At 36.0% G+C, this 21,937-nt stretch overlaps 1 protein-coding gene across 1 annotated transcript in view; it reads left to right on the forward strand.

Annotated features, from left to right (window-relative positions):
• DENND4C (DENN domain containing 4C) overlaps window positions 1-21,937 on the forward strand; it is a 122,232-nt gene that overhangs the window by 40,230 nt on the left and 60,065 nt on the right. The window contains 7 exon segments of the mRNA XM_040631467.1: window positions 913-982; window positions 2,748-2,917; window positions 12,380-12,618; window positions 14,712-14,778; window positions 15,836-15,894; window positions 16,740-16,884; window positions 19,872-20,047. Coding sequence (XP_040487401.1) covers window positions 913-982; window positions 2,748-2,917; window positions 12,380-12,618; window positions 14,712-14,778; window positions 15,836-15,894; window positions 16,740-16,884; window positions 19,872-20,047 — 926 coding nt within the window.

The raw sequence follows: 21,937 nt of genomic DNA on the forward strand, positions 1-21,937 counted from the left end.
CTCTATCCTGTCGAATAAATAAAATCTTTAAAAAAATAAAAATATTACTAGCTTTAATGAGATATGGGCAAAGATGACTGACTAATGTACCCACGGCTTTTAGTCAAGACAGTTTGCCCCTGGAGGTAGTGACTTCATAGTACCTCAGTCACCTTCATAGTACCTAGTTTGGGCTCCAGGGCCCACTCAGCTTTGTACTGTTTCTTCCAAACTGTCTGATTGTAGCATTCTAAACTTTTTGAAACTGTTTTGTGTCAGTTTAACTTTTGCGGCAATGTTTTTTTACTCGTTTCTTTCAGTGTTCTGAACTTCATGTTTTGCTATATTTTATAGTCTGTAGTCTTTTTTTAAAAAAGATTTATTCATTCATTTTAAAGAGAGAGAACATGCATGCACACACGGCCAGGGAAAGGGGCAGAGAGAGAGGAGCAGGGAGAGAGAATCTCAAGCAGACTCCCTGCTGAGTGCGGGGCCCAACGTGGGGCTCAATCCTAGGACCCTGAGATCACATCCTTAGGTGAAACCAAGAGTTGGGCACTCAACCAACCGACTAAGCCTCCCAGGCACCTCTGTAGTCTGTTTGATAAAACATATGTTTGAGATAGATTTCACTGGGGGACGCCCGGGTGGCTCAGTCAGTTAAGTATCTGCTTTCAACTCAGGTCCTATCTCAGGGTCCTGGGATCGAGCCCCACATCAGGCTCCCCACTCAGTGGGGAGTCAGCTTCTCCCTCTCCATCTGCCCCTCCCCCCACTGGTGTGCACACGCTCTCTCTCTCTCTGAAATAAGTAAATAAAAATCTTAAAAAAAATGGATTTCACTGAATAATCAGAACCTTTAGAGAAGATATTCAACAAAATAACTTTATTTTCACTCTTTGGTCTTTTTTAAACATAATTTATATTTTACAGTGGGGTTCCAGTGTATTTCTGTGTTATAAGAAGTCTGTGCCTGCTTCTAATGCAATAGCATATAAAGCTGGTGAGTAAATTTAAAAAAAAATTGCTACTGTAGTTACTGTTGTACATTAATATATGGTTAGTTTCCATAGTGTAGTGGTCATCATGTTCACCTAACATGTACATTTGGTTAGATGATGTATGCTCCCTTATGTAGTTTATGGGATTGATCTAGTTATAAATTGAATTATGTATAATATTAGCACATAAAGGCGTAAGTTTTCTTAAATACATTACATACTACAAGATATATTAATATTACCCCCCCAAACATTCGTTAAATAGAAATTTTCATCCCAGGTAAGCATTTGTGAAATGAACATTCAGGCTTTTAGTCTACACTAATAGATTTAATAATTCAATGGAAAACTGCTTACTCTCTCTGACCTTTTTATTTTGACAATCAGAAAGGTGTCAAACTGCATCTTTACTTCTTATATTTCCTTCTCTTATCTCTGTGTGTCTGATTTGAAACCTCATGTTACTTGCCATGAAAGGTGGACTTGCTTCCTTTTTCCTTTGTTGCAAAGAATCAGCTATATGGAGGAGAGGAGGGCCTGAGAAACTTTTCTGCCATGAAGTGTTTGAGAAATCTATCGCCACATTCTTACTGCACAGTAAAGTGTCAAGGGCTGTAAAGATTTAAGTGTGACCTCTTCATCCCACTGGTATGGTGGGATAGAAACTGAAAATACAGGTATGCTCCAGTTGTAAATAGAAGAGATACTGGAATACTTCCTTATGAAAAGAAGCAGTGTCAGTTACTTTTTGATCATGCACGATTTGTTTTGCTTCAGGGAAGTCAGGCAAATCCATATCTGAAAAATCTTGATTGTCTTCTTAAAGACATTCATACTAATATATCAGACCATTTAATTTATAACATAAAAATAAAGGCAGCAACTAATAATTACAAATTTCAGTATCCTTTTAAAATGTGGTACTGTTAATATTGTTGTAATGTGTTGATTTAATGTGATTTCCTAAATTGTGTGTGTGTGTGTGTGTGTGTGTGTGTGGAGGAAGCGTCACTTTAAAAAAGGAACACTTACAGAAACAAGCTTTGTGAAAGTATTCATGTATTTGATAAAAGACATATTTTAGCATATAAAGCTTTGCACACTGAATTTTAATTTAGAGTTCTTCTGATTTTCAAGAGTTTAACTTAGAGGTAGTCTGCATATTAGAGTCATCAGAGGCTAATGAACTGATGCTTCATAGCTACTTTTTTCTGAAGGGGCTTTGTTATGCTTGCCAGAGGCCCCCCTTGCTCCTGCTTCGTTGGTCTCACATGCTGTGTACTCAGCCAGAGGATTTGGTCTCATTTACTTTTCATGCTGAATACTTTTTACGCTGCTGCTCTCAAGATGAGTTTAAGGGCTCTGATCATTTCTGTTGCCTTGGCATTATTACATAACACATACGCCTTCCCTGAATTTTTTGCTGAAATATTTGGTAAATTTTCCTGCATGTTCCTTACCACTCTCTATAGGATGCTGTGGTATGTAGAAGACAATATATTAAGATTAGTGATCCTGTCGAATAGAGTTTTAATTTGTCTATTTAGTACATTTTAATGTTATGATGAACTATAGGTCCATGAGTAAAAAATAAAGGGTAAACTTGTTAATTTATTTAAATTCCTGGTATGGCAAGAGAAAAAGGAAATTTCACACATGAATATTTTCATGCAATTTGCTATTAAAATATCCTGTTAATATGTATCACATGATTTCTGGGAAAATAGCTATTAAAAAAAATTTAATATTGCCTCCTTTCTCCAAAAGGTTTAATTTTTAGATATCCAGAAGATGATTATGAGTCATTTCCGCTCTCAGAATCTGTACCTCTCTTCTGCCTTCCCATGGGAGCTACTATTGAATGTTGGGATCCTCAGACTAAATACCCACTTCCAGTTTTTTCAACTTTTGTCTTGACAGGTTCTTCTGCTGAAAAGGTATATTTTTTCCTCTTTTATTAAACCTATATCGTCCGTGTTTTTATCCCGTAAAATAATTAATATGATGTAAGTTTATTTGAATGTTAGGATTATTTGGCCACAATATATTTTGGATTAAATTTGTACGATAGTGCCCAAGGTGAGAAGTCACCATGAAGATTGGCATCAGGATGCAGCTACCTCTGGAGCTTCTACAGAAGCAAATATAAAGTCTTTCTGGAGAGATACCCACAAAACCCAAGCCTCAAGATGATATTATAGTATAAGTTAGAAGACATAAATACCATAGGAAGAATCAGCAAGATACAGTACAAAGCTGGATTAGACCCTGAAGATATTGAATTGATACAATGACAACATTAAAAATATAAATTAAATATATAATTGAAATGATTCAAGATGTCAAAAAATCAGGGAAGAACAGTGTATTTTGTGAAATGAGTAAACAGACTGGGAAGAGAATCAGACATCTAGAAATGAAAAATATGGTCCTTTAAATTAGAGTCACTGAATGGTTTGAACAGCAGATAAGACATACATGTAGGGGAAATTAATGAAGTGCAAGATAGGTTACCTCAAATGTGGCAAATAAAAACTTCTAAAAGAGTTTAAAAATGTAGAGGATAGAATCAAAAGGACCAGTGGGTATTTAATGACTTCCAGAAGGAGAGATTAGAAAAGGGAGAGGCAGCATTTTAAGGGATATTGGTTGGTCGTTTTCAGTAACCTTCAGCAGAAAGGTTCATATTATAGTGAAACCATAGAACACCAAAGAAAAAAAAGCAACCAGAAAGAAAAGACATACTTATTTTTAAAGGGACAACTATTAGATTGTTGGCTAATTTTTCAATGACAACAATGAGGCTCAGAAGACAAATAATATATTAAAATGGAGGGAGTAAGCAAAGATCAATTTCACAGCATATAGAAAGTACTAGCCAGACTTTGCTGAAGATGGCAGAGTAGGAGAACCAGAGGCTCACCTCATCCCATTCATACATCTAGGTAACACTCACATCACTGTAAATAACTCAGAAAACAGTGTGGAGACGGGCAGAACAAACTCCACAACTGAAGGTAGAGAAGAGGCCACATGAAAGAGGGTAGGAAGGGCAGAGAAGTGGTTGATAGTTAAAGGGCCATGCGTGGACTGTCTGTGGGAGGGAAGGACATCAGCCTGGAGAGGGGAGACTGTCATGCTGAGGAGCCCCTCTTGTGTGGGTAAGATGAATCCCCATAATATTTGGCTTTGAAAACCAGAGGGGCTGAATTTCATGAGTTCTTCCAACCAGTGTGACTTAAAGCCTGGAACTTTAAAAATCAGCAGGCTAGGTTCTAGGACAGGGTGAGTGATAGGAAACTGAGTCCTTACTCTTAAAGAGATAGCATAACAAACAGTCCACAGATACACAGCATAGAAGCAGCAGTTTGAAAAATGCCTGGGACATAGAGGAGGGAGAGTTATTTATTCATCTCAGAGTGTGTCTTTAGGGGTAGGGTTCCCTGAACAGAGGAGGTGGCAGGTGTCATTTCCCTCCCCCGACCTCCCAGTGTAAACAGATGGCTGCCTCTGGGAACCATTCACTATCTAAGTTGATTACACTGCATCCCCCACTCCCCCCAACACCAGCCAGGCCTGCCTCCGTCCTAATGCTGTGAGTCCCCTCCCCCAGAAGATAAGCACAGACCTTGCCAACACCAAGTCTCCTGACTGCACTTTGTGGGGCCTCGGTCCTGGTGGCAGTGGCCGGTTACCTCCTGTGGAGGATGCATGCACCTTGTTAAAACTGAGCACCCCACTGGTGTGTGCTTTGTAGGTCAGCCCCAGCTGGCTGTGGTCTTGGCAGCACCAGCACATCTCCTGTGGAGGAGGACCAGCACAAAACGAATGGGGACTGTGTGTGCCATCCCCCTGGCCCCAACATGGACTTTGCCAATCACCATGGCTGGTCTTGGCAGTGGAGGCATGTCCCCTGTGGGAGAGGACCAGCATGCACCTTGTTAAAACTCTGTGGTCCACCCATTACTTTCAAGAGCAGGAGACTTTAGGTGACTTTCCTAACTCACAGAAACAGGTACGAGTTAGACGAAATGAGGAGATAGGAATATGCCCCAAATGAAAGAACAGGACAAAACCACAGCAAGAAACCTAAGCGAAAAACTGAGATAAGTAATATTCCTGGTAGAGAATTTAAAGTAGTGATCATAAAGATACTTACTGGACTTGAGAAAAGAATGGAGGACATCAGTGAGACTATTAAAAAAGATAAAAAAGAACCACTTGGAGATAAAGAACACAGTAATTGAAATTAAAAAACACTAGATGAAATAAATAGCAGACTAGAGGAAGTAGAAGAATGAAACAGTGACCTGGAGGATAGAGTAATGGAAAGTAAGTAAGCTGAGCAGGTGAGAGAAAAAAATTATGCAAAATGAGAATAGACTTAGGGAACTCAGTGACTCTAAAAGCATAATAAAATTCTCATTATAGGGATCCCAGAAGAAGAAAGAGAAAAGGGGGCAGAAATTTTATTGAAGAAATAATAGCTGAAAACTTCCCAAATCTGGGGATGGACATAGAAATCCAGATTTAGGAGACATTGTGAAGTCCCAACAAAATCACCCCACAAAATAACCCCAAAGAGGTCCACACTAAGATACATATTAATTATTATTATTAAGATACATAATAATTAAAATGGCAAAAAGTAGTGATAAAGAGAAATTTTAAAAGCAGCAAGAGAAAAGAAGACAGTTACATACAAGGGAAACCACATAGGCTGTCAGCGGATTTTTTAGCAGAAACTTTGCAGGCCAGAAGGGACTGGCATGATACTTTCGAAGTGCTGAATGGGAAAAATCTGCAGCCAAGAGTACTCTATCTAGCAAGGTTATCATTCAGAATAGAAAGAGAGAGAAAGAGTTTCCCAGACAGAAGTTAAAGGAGTTCATGACCACTAAACCAGCCCTACCAGAAATGTTAAATGGGACTCTTTGAGTGGGACGGAAAGGCCATAAATGAAAGTAAGAAAAGTAGGAAGCATAAAAACAGTAAACATAAGTGAAACAACTGTGACAATCAGTCAAGGGACTTACAAAATAAAGGGGTGTAAAGTATGACGTATAAGTATAAACTTAAGCGACCATCAACTTAATATAGACTGCTATGTGCTTATATGAAAACCTAATGGTAACCACAAATCATAATCCACAAATAGATATGCAAAACATAAAGAGAAAGGAATCCAAGTTATTACTAAAGAAAGACAATGATTGTAAGAAGAGAGCAAGGGAGAAAGGAACAGAGAAGAACTACAAAAACAACCGCAAAACAAGTAACAAAATGGCAATACATACATACTTGTCAGTGATTACTTTGAATGTAAATGGACTAAATGCTTCAAAGGAAAAAGTATGACGGAATGGATAAAAAACAAGACCCATTTATATGCTGCCAACAAGAGACGTATTTCAGACCTAAAGACACCTGCAGATTGAAAATAAAGGGGTGGAGAAGCATTTCTCATGCAAATGGATGTCAGAAGAAATCAGGGGCAGCAATACTTATGTTGGATAAAACAGATTTTTTTTTTTAAGATTTTATTTATTTATTTGACAGAGAACAAGCTGGGGGAGCAGGAGGGGGGAAGCCGGCTCCCTGTTGAGCAGGGAGCCTGATGTGGGACTCAATCCCAGGACCCTGGAATCATGGCCTGAGCCAAAGGCAAGCGCTTAACCCACTGAGCCACCCAGGAGCCCTGATAAAACAGACTTTAAAGGAAAGACTGTAACAAGAGACAAAGAAGGCACCATATATTTTATTTGTGTGTGTGTGTGTGTGTGTGTGTATTTTTTTTTTTTTTGTAAAGAGGGAGAGGGAAAAATAGAATCGTAAGCAGGCTCCACGCATGGTACAGAGCCTGATCTCAGCAACCCTGAGATCAGTGACCTGGAGAGAAATCAATCGTCAGATGCTTAACTGACTGAGCCACCTGGGAGGCCCAAAGAAGGACACTATTAAAGGGGACAATCCAATAAGAAGTTAATAACAATTGTAAATATTTATGCACATAAGGAGCACCCGGATATGTAAAACAGTTAATGACAAACATAAAGGAACTCATCGATAATAAAACAATAATAGTAAAGTACAGTAACACACCACTTATGTCAATGGACACATCATCCAAACAGAAAATCAACAAGGGAAATAGTGGCTTTGAATGAAACATTGGACCAGATGGATTTAATAGATACATTCAGAACATTTCATCTTAAAACAGCAGAATACACATTCTTTTCAAGTACAGATGGAACATTCTCTAGAATAGATAACATATTAGGCCACGAAACAAGTCTCAACAAATTCAAAGAGATTGAAGTCACACCATGTATCTTCTGACCACAGCACAATGAAGCTAGAAATCAGCCACAAGAAAAAACCTGGAAAAGAGCATAAATGCGTGGAGATCAAATAACATGCTACTAAACAATGAATGAGTCAACCAGATAATCAAAGAAAAGATCAGAAAATTCACAGAGACAAATAAAAATGAAAACACGACGGTCTAAAATCTTTGAGATGCAGCAAAAGTGGTTCTAAGAGGGAAGTTTAATACCATACAGACCTACCTCAAGAAGCTAGAAAAATCTCAAGTAACCTAACCTCACACCTAAAGGAGCTGGAAAAAGAAGGACAAACAAAACTCAAAACCAGCAAAAGGAAATAATAAAGATTAGAGCAGAAATAAACGATACAGAAACTGAAAAAACAGTAGTATATATTAATGAAACCAGAAGCTGGTCCTTTGAAAAGATCAACAAAATTGATAAAATTTTAGATTCATCCAAAAAAAAAAAAAAACCCTCAAATAAAATAAGAAATGAAAGTGGAGAAATAACAGCTGACATCATAGAAGTACAAAGAATTATAAGGGAATATTAGGAAATTATATGCCAACAGACTTGTCAGCCTAGAAAAACCCAGCTAAATTCCTGGGAGCATATAACCTCCCAAAACTGAATCAGGAAGAAACAGAAAATTTGAACAGACCAATGACCAGCAATGATGTTGAATCAGTAATCAAAAAACTCCCAACAAACAAAAGTCTAGGACCAGATAGTTTCACAGGTTCATTCTACCAAACATTTAAAGAAGAGTTAATACCTATTCTCAAAGTATTCCAAGAAATAGAAGAGGAAGTAAAACTTCCAAATTCATTCTATGGGGCCAGTACCAAAACCAGATAAAGACAGTACAAAAAAAGAGAACTATAGGCCAATATCTCTGATGAACATAGATGCAGAAATCTTCAACAAAATATTAGCAAACCGAATCTAAGAATACATTAAAAAAATCATTCATCACAATCAAGTATTTATTCTGGGGATGCAGGGGTGGTTCAATATTTGCAAATCAATCAATGCAATATATCACATCAATAAGAGAAAGTATAAAAACTATGTGATCATTTCAGTAGGCGCAAAGTACAACATCCATTCATAATAAAACCTCTCAATAGAGTAGATTTATAGGGAACATATTTCAACATAATAATGGCCATGTATGAAAAACCCACAGTGAACATCATCCTCAGTGGGGAAAAGCTGAGTGCTTTTCCACTAAGTCAGTAGCAAGAGAGGATGTCCAGTCTCACCACTTATTTAACATAGTATTGTAAGTCCTAGCTGCAGCAGTCCCACAACAAAAAGAAAAGGCATCCAAATCAGCAAGGAAGAAGGAAGACTTTTGTAATTTGCAGATGACATAATGCTATAAATATAAAACTCTATAAAGATTCCACCAAAAATCTACTAGAACTGATAATGGCGTTCAGTAAAGCTGAAGGATACAAAATCAATGCGCAGAAATCTGTTGCATTTCTATACACTAATAATGAAGCAGCGAAAGAGAAATTTAAAAAAAGCAACCCCATTTGCACCTGCACCAAAAATAATAAAATATGTAGGAATAAGCATGACCGAGGTGGTGAAAGACTTATACTCTGAAATGTATAAATATTGATGAAAGGAATTGAAGACGATGCAAAGAATTGGAAAGACATCCTATGCTCATGGATTAGAAGTACAAATATTGTTAAAATGTCCATACTACCCAAAGTGATCTACAGATTTAATGCAACTCCTATCAAAATACCAACAGCATTTTTCAGGGAGCTAGAACAAACAATCCTCAAATTTGTATGGAACCCACAAAAGACCCTCTATAGCCAAAGTAATCTTGGAAAAAAAAAAAAAAACAAAGGTGAAGATATCACAATTCCAGATTTCATGTTATATTGCAAAGCTGTAGTACTCAAAACAGTATTGTACTGACACAAAAACAGACACATAAATCAGTGGAACAGGATAGAAAGTCCAGAAATAAACCCACAATTACATGGTCAATTAGTTTTCAACAAAGGCAAGAATATGCAATGGGAAAAAGACAGTCTTTTCAACAAATGATGTAGGGAAAACTGGACAGGTACATGCAAAAGAATGAAACTAGATCACTTTCTTAACCATACACAAAAATAAACTCAAAATGGGTTAAAGACCTAAATGTGAGACCTGAAACCATAAAAATCCTTGAAGAGATTATAGGTAGTGATTTCTTTGACATAGGCCGTAACAACATTTTTCTAGATGTATGTCTCTTGAGGCAAGGGAAACAAAAGCAAAAATAAGCTACTGGGATTACATCAAAATAAAAAACTGCACAGCAAAGGAAACAGCCAACAGAACTAAACGACAGTCTACTGAATGGGTGAAGATACTTTGCAAATGAAATATCTGATAAAGGATTAGTATCCAAGTATGTAAAGAACCTATACAACTCAACAGCAAAAAAACCATAATAAACCAATTTAAAAACAGGCAGAAGACAACAGACATTTCTTCAAAGAAGACATAGAGGTGGCCAGTAGGCACATGAAAAGATACTCAATATCACTTGTCATCAGGGAAATGCAAATCAAAACCACAATAAAATATCACCTCACACCTGTCAGAAGGGCTAAAATCAACACAAGAAACAAGTGTTGGCGAGAATGTGGGAAAACGGGAACCCTTGTGTACTGTTGGTGGGAATGCAAACTGGTACAGTCACTGTGGAAGACAGTATGGAGTTTCCTCAAAAAATTAAAAATAGAAGGGATATGTGTACCCCTATGTTTATTGCAGTAGTATTTAAATTATTGAAGCAGTCTAAGTGTCCATTGATAGATGAATAGATAAAGAAGTGGTATATATATACAATGGAATATTGTTCAGCCAGAAAAAGAATGAAATCCTGCCATTCGCAACAACATGGATGGACTAGAGAGTATAATGCTAAGTGAAATAAGTCAGAGAAAGACAAATACCATATGATTTCACTCATATGTGGAAATTAAGAAACAAAACAAGTGAACGAAGGGGGGGAAAAGAGACCAGCCAAAAACCCAGACTCTTATCTATAGAGAACAAGCAGATGGTTACCAGAGGGGAGGTGGGTAGGAGGATGGGTGAAATAGATAAAGGGAATGAAGAGTACACTTCTCTTGATAAGCAGATAAGCAGCAGTAATATATGGAATTGCCGAATCACTGTATTATACACTTGAAACTAATACAACACTGTATGTTAACTATACTGAAATTAAAATTTTAAAAAAGTACTAGCCTTAAAAAAAAAGATGAATAATAGAACCCCACTGGAATAAAAAAAAATCTGTTTATTTGAAGATACCAGGGGCTCCTGGGTAGCTCAGTCAGTTAAGCATCTGATTTCAGCTCAGGGCATGATCTCAGGGTCCTCGAATGTACTTGTCCCTCTTCCCCTCCCCCCACTCGTACTCTTTCGTGCTCTCTCTCTCTCTCAAATAAATAAGTAAAATCTTAAAAAAAAAAAAAAAAAGTACCCTTAAGGTGAAAAAGAAGGCCACAGGCTGGGAGAAAGTAATGCGAGATATATATATATATATATAATTGAATACATATATATATGTAATTGAAAAAAATGTATAAAGCAGTAATAATGACATAATGATAATTTAAAATAAAGATGGTGAGATGATATTAGGAAATAAAAGTAAATGAAACTATGAATATAGTAGAAATTTAAAAATTAAAAGCGCTCAGGAAATTTGATAAAACAGTTTAGTGAAAAGTGTAACTAACCAGGGGCATAGCGGTTAAGCGTCTGCCTTCAGCTCAGGGCGTGATCCCGGCGTTCAGGGATCGAGCCCCACATCAGGCTCTTCTGCTATGAGCCTGCTTCTTCCTCTCCCACTCCCCCTGCTTGTGTTCCCTCTCTCGCTGGCTGTCTCTATCTCTGTCAAATAAATAAATAAAATCTTTAAAAAAAAAAAAAAGTATAACTAACCAATGCTGACTTTTGTGGATCAAGAAACACATCTGTGGCCTCATTCTACAGGGTATAAGTTTAAAACCACCGTATTAATGATAATGAAGGTTAAGTGTCCAGCATAGTATCTGGAACATAAGTAAAATACGCACTGAGTGAAGGCCAATACTATATTAACTGGGTTGCTTACAACTAAGGGAAGTCTTTAGCTAAGAATTATTTATAGTTCTCTCATTGGAAGCAATAAATATAAATGAAAATTTTAAGATCTTCAAACATTTAAGAGTACTAAATTTACTTTGATTGGTAGAAAACAACAACAGCCTCATTGAGATGCTTTTGTCATATTGTTTGTTAAAAATCTCTTGAGGTCATTGAAATAGTTGTATCCAGGAGTGTTGTATTTGCAAAGACAAGGGTTAATGTGATACACACACACTACATATATGTGGTGATTGTGTGTGTGTATACACAACTAAGTAGTTATAAGATTTATAAGAGAGAGGTATCACTGTTTCCAGAACTTTTTCGTTACCTTAAACAGGAACTTACCCCACCCCTACCCCTGGTTCTTGGTAATCTCTATTCTACTTTCTATGAATTTGCCTATTTTAGGTAGCTCACATAAGTGGAATCATATAATATTTGTCCTTTTGTGTCTGGCTGATTTCACTTAGTTTAGTGTTTCTAAGGTTCATCCGTGTTGCAGTATCTATCAGAATTTCATTACTTTTTAAGGCTGAATAACATTCCATCGCGTGTATATACCACATTTTGTTTATCCGTTCATCTGCTGATGGACTTTGGGGTTGTTTCTAGCATTTGTCCATTGTGAATAATGCTGCTATGAACACTGGTGTACAAGTATCTGTTTAAGTCCCTCCTTTCAGTTCTTCTGGATATATTCTTATTAGTGGAATTGCTGGATCACGTGGTAATTATTTTTTAAATTTTGGAGAAGCTGTTTTGCACAGCAGCTGCACCATTTTATATTTCTTATCATCTATCTGTCATATCCACTCTAAGTTAGTGTTTCTTTTGTAATGAGAGATAAACAGAAATTTTAAAAAACAAACCCAAGTCTTATAATGGAATTCTGTTGCTCTGTAGGTATATGGAGCTGCCATCCAGTTTTATGAACCTTACTCTCGGGAACTTCTGACAGAGAAACAGCTAATGCAGCTGGGCCTGTTGACCCCTGTGGAGAGAAAAGTGGTCTCCAAATCCATCAATTCAAACAAATGCATTTGTTTACTCTCACACTGGCCTTTTTTTGAAGCTTTTAGAAAATTTCTCATGTTTATCTACAAACTTTCTGTGTCTGGACCACATCCTCTTCCCATTGAAAAGTATGTATAATGATTAGAAAGATGCCTGGTGGAAAAGCTGGTTGTCTGTGTGTACATTTCATTGTTTACCTGACTTTAAGCAGAAAAGTTCAAAGGGAACAAGAGTCACAGTCACCTTACTTTTGCTTCTTCCCTTTTTCACTTGAATCATTGATTTTAAATCATTGAGGAGTGGTGGTTAGGATAATCAAATAATAGGGGTGCCTGGGTGGCTCAGTCGTTAAGCGTCTGCCTTCGGCTCAGGGCGTGATCCCGGCGTTCTGGGATCGAGCCCCATATCAGGCTCTTCCGCTAGGAGCCTGCTTCTTCCTCTCCCACTCCCCCTGCTTGTGTTCCCTCTCTCACTGGCTATCTCTCTCTGTGTCAAATAAATAAATAAAATCTTTAAAAAAAAAAAAAGGATAATCAAATAATAATCTCTTGAGAATTCAGCTGAAAAAGGAACTCATTATACATTGCACTGTGTGTGTCCTTTCTATTCATTCTGTAATAACGAAAAAAATAGCTATTATACACATACACCTGAACCATACAAGTGGACATTCCTGGTTCTGACTATAAAGCATCTCTAAACTGATGTAGAAATTAATAAGGGTGAGTTAATTGTTGCTAAAAATGAGGTTTTGGTTTGAGCATTGAGAGATCCTAATTTTCCACTCTATTTGTAATTCCCTCTGTCATGGAAATCTTTTGTAAGGAAGAAAAATAAATGTGGAGCTGCTGTCTTTTGTTTTTTTATTTTTTGTTTTTTTTTCTTTTCTTTAATTTAAATTCAGTTAATTAACAAATAGTTTATTATTAGTTTCAGAGGTAGAGGCCAGAGGTTCATCAATCTTACATCACACCCAGTGCTCATTACATCACATGCCCTCCTTAATGTCCATCACCCAGTTACCCCATCCCCACAGCCCCCTCTCATCCAGCATCCCTCAATTTGTTTCCTGTGATTAAGAGTCTCTTGTGGTTTGTCTGTCTCTCTCTGGTTTCATCTTGTTTTATTTTTCTCTCCCTTCCTCCATGATCCATTGTTTTGTTTCTTAAGAAGCCACTGTCTTTAAAAACCACATCTTGGGGTGTCTGGCTGGCTCACTTGGTGGAGCATCCAGCTCTTGATCTTAGGGTCATGGGTTCAAGCCCTCATGTTGGGTGTAGAGAATACTTAAAAAAAAATTTTTTTTTCTGACTTCTAGTGGCACACTGACTTTTGTCTATTACGGGTAATGATTTATTTATCCTCCTAACAAACCAAGAGGTGTCAAGGGCTTTATGGAAATATAGTATGCATAAACAGATTTTTCATACAATTTCAGAAATTTCACATTATAGCAAAAAGAATATCAGCAAAGCATACTAATTAATGGAAAGGTAGGGGCAATTATTTGGCTTTCCTTTTGTACTCTTGGGATACCAAACTAATAGTTCATAGTTCTAGATTTAACTTTGAGCTTTCAGATTAACTTAAAATTGTTTGAAGTAAAACTTAATGGTAGGGACAAGTTAGCAACCTTTTGAAAAATTAAGGTTCTATGAATAGTTTGAGGAAATGAAATCAGTGTATGTTATCAGCATTTTTTCTCAGATGAAGTAATACTTTGCAAGTTAGTGGCTGCTAAGAGCTCAAAGCTTTGGAGAAACTTAAGCATTATTTGTAGGAGAAATAGAGAGTGCAAGTGGTTTGCTCAAAGTTACAGTAAAAGAACTATATTGATTAAGTTAATATTTAAATTAATTACTGGGATTAAATTCAGTATTAGTTTTAATTTATTGTATTGCAGTTAGTTGCTCTCCATACCAGCACTGGTAACCAGACAATAAAAATTAGCTTCTTTATGAAAACTGTATTTATGTCGTTCTTATTTTCCTGGCAATATTAGGGTGTATTAATATAGACTTTTAACCAGGAAATACATTGTGCATTTCAGAAGTTTAGTGGGGTGAATACGTTTATTTATACTAGATAAATTTATTTAACATAAGTTTTAGGTAAGTGGTTTTGTCAGATTGGGAATATTATAATGATATTTAAAACTTGTCAAAATCTATGAAGCATTTTAGAAAAGTAATTATGATCTATATTTCAAATTTTTTTCCAGGCACATTTCACACTTCATGCAAAACATCCCTTTTCCTTCACCACAAAGACCAAGAATCCTTGTACAGGTAATCAGAAACAAATACATTTGAGGGAAGCTCTGCATATGGTCATTCTAGTCATTGCAGAGTAGATTCTATGGCCCTTTGAGTTTGAAGTGGAGCACCATGTGTTCATAAAGTCCTGAATTTCCTGTATTTTATCTTTTATTTGGGTGTACAGAATGGGAATAATTACAGCCTTTGATTCATGACATTATCATCATTGGTCTATGCATGATAATGTAAAACCTAGAATTGTGTTATTGGCATGTTTTTAAATCAGAGCAGCTAATATTAAATATGAAGTGATTCGTGGTTGGAGGGAAAAAGTGAGATAGTCTATGACAGTGGTCTTCAGACTTTCTATGTTACAGGACCAGTTTCTTTTTATTTCCAGTCATTGGCAGACCTATATAAGTTTACAGCTTTTGAAGTGTGCACCTTACCATGTGAGCAGTGTAGACATGAACATGTCTGTACCCTGTGCAAGGATAGGAGTCCTCTGATCACGTACTTGGTGGTGGGAGCAGTGTCCCATTGCCATTAAAGTTTCTAAATGTCTTACTCTCCATTTATATATGCTCTTTTCCTGGACCAGTGACAGTTTGCAGACTGGCACTTTGAGCAGAGAATCTGTAGAGAGGCAGGCCATTTTAAAATTGTTTTCTAAGATGTTATCAACATTATATGGTGGCGTTAAGTCAAATATTGTTAATCTTGAATGTACTTCAGTTCAAGTATGTATTTCAGCAAGTATTAATATATAGTAATCAATCGCCAAATGCCTGCCAGTCTATAGAGTAAATAAACTTGAAGCTTTTAAAAAGCAGTTATTTCATAATTTTAAAAAAACTGTATTTTAAACAGCTAACTGAATCAAAATTCAATTGAATTAACCATTTAATTTAACAGAACTAAAATAATACCTCTGAGTAAATACAGCTATTGTTTTATATCGTAGTACATTTCAAAAACTATGTCAGTCTGCATGTTAAACTACCTTCTGTATTCTGTATTAACCTTGATATAAATATTTAGGTTTCAAGATTGGCTTGATTAATTCTTTTTTTTTTTTTTTTGGAAGCTTTCAGTCCATGATGCGTTAATATTATCACAGCCAGTTTCTACACCTTTACCACTAAGGTAATTACTAGTATCTAAAATGATATACTCATTCATTTGGGAGAAGAATGCTTTAAAATATTTTAAGGGCTAGGATAATAAAGTTAAGTATTATCTTTTACATAAGGATAACCTTAATGTTTCTATCTTTGATAGCTGGATGGATGGTGGGCCATCCAGTGTTTTAAAAAGGGAATATTAAAGAGCGTTGAAAGATTGGGTGTAGGGAGTACATCCCTTTTCTTTTCCTCTCCCCTCCTCCTATCCAGTTCCTAGCTAAATATTCAAGGTGAACTGATTTTAACCTCCTCAAATATCTCAAATCTGTTAGCTTCTAGTCCAGGATAGCGTGATCTCTTACCTGGACAACTTCATTACTAACGTTTTAGTTGGTACCCTTTTGTTCTTCCTTCATTTCTTTATCCACACTGCAGCTGTGTGTCCTTTCGAGAAGGCAAATGTAATTGTGTTGTTTCTATTTTGACATAATCTTTTGCCCCTTTTTTACTATGCTTTAGTCACAATAAGTGTGTTTCAATTTTGTGGAAATGATGGTAGCTTTTTCTTGCTTTATTGCCTCTGCGTATGTTGGCTTCTCCCTAACTTCCATTCTTTTGAGCTCAGCTCAAATGGTTCTTTGGGAAAATCTTCCCTGATAAACTCCCCTTTGTTACCAAAGGATGAATTTGATTCATACTGTTACATACTCTCTCATTAAATGTGCTACTTCTCGGTGATAACTAAATCAACACTTGAAATTAGCACTAGCTTCTCAATCTGTTAATATTTAGGAAATAATTTAATAAGCAAATCTTAACATATTTTAGCAAAATAGTTCATAATCATCTTTTTCTCTTTTCTCCTAGTGGAGCCGACTTCAGCACCTTGTTAATGAATCTGGGTCCTGAGAATTGTGCAACACTGCTGCTCTTTGTTTTACTTGAGAGTAAGATTCTGCTGCATTCTCTTAGGCCAGCTGTGTTGACTGGAGTAGCTGAAGCTGTTGTAGCTGTAAGTATAGAATTGTCCTTGCAGTACAGGATAACTGACAGAATTTTTACTCTAAAGGGAAATTTCCTTCAATGAAAGCAACTTTGAAATTACCAGGAAATGTTTAACAAATATAATAGAGTGGCAAAGAGACATAGTAAGTCTAAAGAAAAAAAAGGTGGTTTCTATTTGAGAGAAAATTTCAGTTTCTGATTTTTAATATATTAGAGTACTTCAGAGACTCTGTGATTACATAGCAAAACTTGTGAATGAAGCTTATTAAACAGGAGGCTCTGGCCAATTTCATCTGCCCTAAAATTATGCAAATGAATTACAATTAATTACTCCCAGTTTTAACTTTTAATCATTGTGAGCCATAACATAGGAAATTCTAAATGATTGTGAACTAGGATAATGTACAGATGCTTAGCTATTATGTAAAACATAAAATCAAGTCTTCCTCTGTTTTTTGAAGGCTTCCCATTGCAATTAGATGTCTGATCATGTAGGACTTTATAGATTATAGTATAAAATTTTGGATGTCATTTCTCCAACTTTATTTTTCATTTTATGTTTCATTTCAAATAGTTGACTCTCCTTATTTCCACGCAAGTTACATTTTAAAAATTACATTTTATTATCCTTGTGTCCTCAGCACTTACCACAGCTTAATAGCATGGAGTAAGCAAGCACTCAGTAAATACCTGTTAAGTCAACAAATGGGATATGTTTCCAAGATCTTAATTTGGTCAGAGAAATGCTACTATGACTGAAAACTAAAGAAACCAATGTGAGATAGTTTATGGGTAGCAGAGATCCTCATTATGTATTAATTTTCCAAACCTCCACAGTTGCATACGAAAGCAAAAGCCATTGTAATGTGAAAATATTTGTTAATGAACTGAACAGTGTTAGAAAGTTCCCACTCCTTCCTGTAAAACATTAGTGTTTACCTATGTTCCTTGGTCAGAATCTTTGTGGCCCAATCTCTTGATTGATTTTAGCAATACAGTGCAAGAACAGGTGGAAAAATTGTAATGTGTAATTGGAAATCTTATGGAAAATGCAAGATTGCATGAAATTTATGTAACTGATGTTGGAGAACTGCCTGAATTGGCATGCAAAACCATTGTAAGTGAAGATTGGCAATTTACCATTTAAAGAAGAGAAAATGGAAGGGAATGATGACAGGATAAGTTCTTCAGGAGGAGAATGATTTGAATATCAAAGAGTATCGAAGAATTAATGGAGCCCCATGGCAAACATTGAAAAATGACCCTCTTTATGATTGAGCTGTAAAAGTCAAAGTCGAATACAAGCGTGTCACATTTTGCTGTTACTTTTGTTTTTAAAATTTTTTTACGCAATTGCAGGTGTAATGTACTTTTTTTTAAATGGAAAATAGTTTTTCACTGTAGGTATCTGAAGTCCTTGCAAGGTCCTGTGGGAGTGGCTCTGTCCGTCTGCCCTCTGATCTGATTTCTGCTCCTCTGCCCCCTTGCTTACTAGGCTCCAGCACACAAGCTACTCCTGAGTATATTAGGCAGGCCCCATACCTTAAGCTTTTGCTCCAGCTGTTCCTTCTCTCAAAAGCACTCTTGTAGATATCTCCTAGATCCCTCCTTCAGGTCTAGACTCAGTTGTCACTTTCTTAATGAAGTCTACCCTATTTGGCCTGTTTAATAATATAACCTGCTCCCCCCTTCCTTTTCTGAACTCTCATCCCCTTCAGTTGGCTTTCCTTTTTCCTTTTCCATAGCACTTAGCACTTCATGATAGGGTGTATGTGTATATTTTTTTATTGTGTCCTCTGTTTATTTTCTGCCTCTTTCTGCTAGACCAGGTAGGTGGTGGCAAACTATGGCCCACTGGTCAAATCCTCCTTGCCACTTGTTTTTGTAAATAAAGTTTTACTGGAACATAGGTCATTTACTTACATACTGTGTGTGACTGCTTTCATGCATGGAGACAAAGTTAAACATTTGTGAGAGACAATATGGCTCACAAGGCCTGAAGTATTGCCTATTTTTCTTGTTCAGAAAAAAGTTTCCTGACTCTTTTGCTAAACTGTAAACCTCAGGAGGGCAGAGATCTTTGTTTTAGGCACTGTTGTAGCCTTATCTAGAATAGTGCTTGGCTCATAATAAGTGCGGAAATATTTGATAAATAAATGATTGAAGACAAAATCCTACCCTGAACAAGCATCTGGAATAACCAGCAGATGTAATAAATGCTATAGGCATTTCTTTGGGGGGAGTGATGATGGATAAGGTATAGCAAGGATTTTTGTAGTAGAGGAAAAATTTTATCAGTGATTAGAATTTTCATATTAGCTGATAATTGAAATTTTAGTCTGTTTTTTGATTTATCAAAACTTGTCTTTTTTTTTAAAGCACATATGACACAAGGTAGAGCTTTATAAAGATTCTTGAGGCATGTTTTATATTGACTAGTATTTTTTTAAGATGCCAAGCTTCAGTGAAGTTGAATCATTTTGTGTTTATTTGAGCAGTTAGGAAATTTTTTTATTGAAATGTTTAGTTTACTATTACATTTTTAAGAGAATCATTTTAATATTTTTCAGTCCTTGAAGCTCTTAGTTGGATTTTAGTCAAAGGTTACTTTGAGAATTAATAGATGGATGAAGTGCATAAGAGTTAAAGATCATGAATTTGTTTTATAATTTTGGGGGGCAGTTTTCTCTCTCTGCTTTGACTTTTTCTAAAAATGTGGATGTGGGTTTTATATGGCATTATAAGAATTAACACGCAAAGAGCTATAAGCATTTTTATTGTGCTTGTGATAATTGTCACGCTTGAAGATTTTAATCACATTGGTTCATAGTACTGCTAAGTAATATTTTATAGCCATTTAGTTTTTGGAATGAAGTGTAAGGTAAAAGAAACTACACTTCACTGCTTTTTAATGGTCCCTTTCAGTAATAGTTAATTACATGCTTTTCATTGCAAATTTCGAATTTGGTTAATTTTTTAAAACTTTTTCCCCAGATGATCTTTCCATTTCAGTGGCAGTGCCCGTATATTCCCCTTTGTCCTCTTTCACTGGCGGCAGTCCTTAGTGCACCTTTGCCATTTATAGTTGGAGTTGACTCAAGGTATTTTGATCTTCATGACCCACCACAGGATGTTGTTTGCATTGACTTGGATACAAACATGTTATATGTGTAAGTTGATTCTTTTTATATTATCTCCCATTTATATTTTCCCCCATCTGTAGTTACAGCTCATTGACAGAATCTAGAAGTATGCTATTTTTAATGTTGTTCATAAGTTTTCATCTTTAATACAGTAATTCTCAGTGATGGCAACTATCAGAATTCTGGAAAGTTTGGAAAAGAACATGTTCAACATTAGTGTATATTTTGGTAATAATGTTGGCAATAGGCAGAAAATATTTATGTTTGTCAAAAGAGAATATGGATTTGAAAAAAAAAGTTAAACACTGCTTTCAGAGCTCAAGAGATGATACGCTTTCTAGGTTTAATTCAAAATTCATACGTAAGCTTTGAAAAAATGAGTTTACCTGTTTGAGTTTAGTTAGAATATAGGATAATGTTACGCCATTTCATTAGTTGTCAAGATTTGAATTTTTTAGGGATCTGTTTTATTGCAGATAATTTTTTTAAAAGATTTTATTTATTTGAGAGAGAAAGAGAGCATGAGCGGGGAAAGGGGGGGAGCAGAAGGAGAAGAACAGACTCCCTGCTGACCAGGGAGCCGGACATGGGGCTCGATTCTAGGACCTGGGATCAGGATCTGAGCTGAAGACAGACACTTAACAGACTGAGCCAGCCAGGCGCCCCTTATTGCAGAGAAGTTTATACTAAAAATCAGTCATACTTTGTGTTTACTGGAGGTGATAAAATGTACAGCAGTGGTGTAACTGGGGATTCAGAGAGGAGAGTATAACATTAATAAAAGCAGCTCTGGGTCAGTGCTCAAGAGCTAGTCCCCGCCCCCCAACCCCCTTGGAAAAAAAAGTGGGAAAGGGCAGTAATTGTTGAAAATTCCTTAGCCTTGGTGCCAAACTCTAGATCCTGGAGTTTTTTTGTTCTTTACTGTTTGAGATTTGCAGAAAATAAATGGGGTAAGAATTGTGGTGAGACTTCAGTGGTAAAAGCAATGGAATAGGTTGGGAAACTATCCCTAAATGAACCAAAGGAATATGTAAAGAAGGAGGAAAACATTTGCTATCACTTAAAATGTTTTTGAAATGGATCTGCCATTTATTTTTGAAACTGTGTAATTATGGTAGCTCTTTACTACGTATACTTCGACTTATTTATAGCCTTGAAGTAATGAACCACTGAATATTTCCTGTAGCACACATTTTGTTGTTTTTTAGCTGCTATCCCTGAAAAACAATTATTTTAGGGTTGTATACATTGTGGTGCTTTTGGAAATGATTATTTATGAAGTTTAACTCAGATGTTTGCCTTACTTTAATTACTATTCTGAATAAAATAATATTATGGAGATTCTTAATTTTTCCCAGTTTTAAGTAACTTCTGAAATATTTCTGTTGATCAGAAACTTTGTTTTCTAAAATAACTTTGAACTCTGCTCAGTTGTACTTAAATAATTATGAAATGTTCTAGATACCCAAGAATTATAAAGAATAATGTAAATTAACTCCCATGTATCCATAATGCAAATTAAGGAATAGAATATTGCCAGTGAATTTGAAACCCTGGATAGTCCTCTGCAACATAATTTTGCTCCTGATTTACTGTTATCTTGAATTTGGTGTTTGTCATGATCATTTCCATGTGTTTTTGAAACATTTATTATACATGTATTTGTTTAAATGATATTTTGTTTTGCATGTTTTAAAATTTTTTTGTTTGTATAGTTTCCTGTGACTTGCTTTTGTACTTGGCATTCTTTTGGGGTTCATCTGTGTTGAGACATGTAGCTCTACTTCATTTTTAGGGTTTAACAGTGTTGCTGGGTATTTAGATTGTACCTATGTGTTTTGTAATTTTGAACAGGCTTCTCTGATTATTATTGTGCATATTTCTTTGAGTCCATGGGCAGGAATTCTCCCGAAGCAT

Source organism: Ursus maritimus, unplaced genomic scaffold, assembly GCF_017311325.1.
Source record: "Ursus maritimus isolate PB19 unplaced genomic scaffold, ASM1731132v1 scaffold_17, whole genome shotgun sequence".
NCBI classification, from domain to species: Eukaryota; Metazoa; Chordata; class Mammalia; order Carnivora; family Ursidae; genus Ursus; species Ursus maritimus.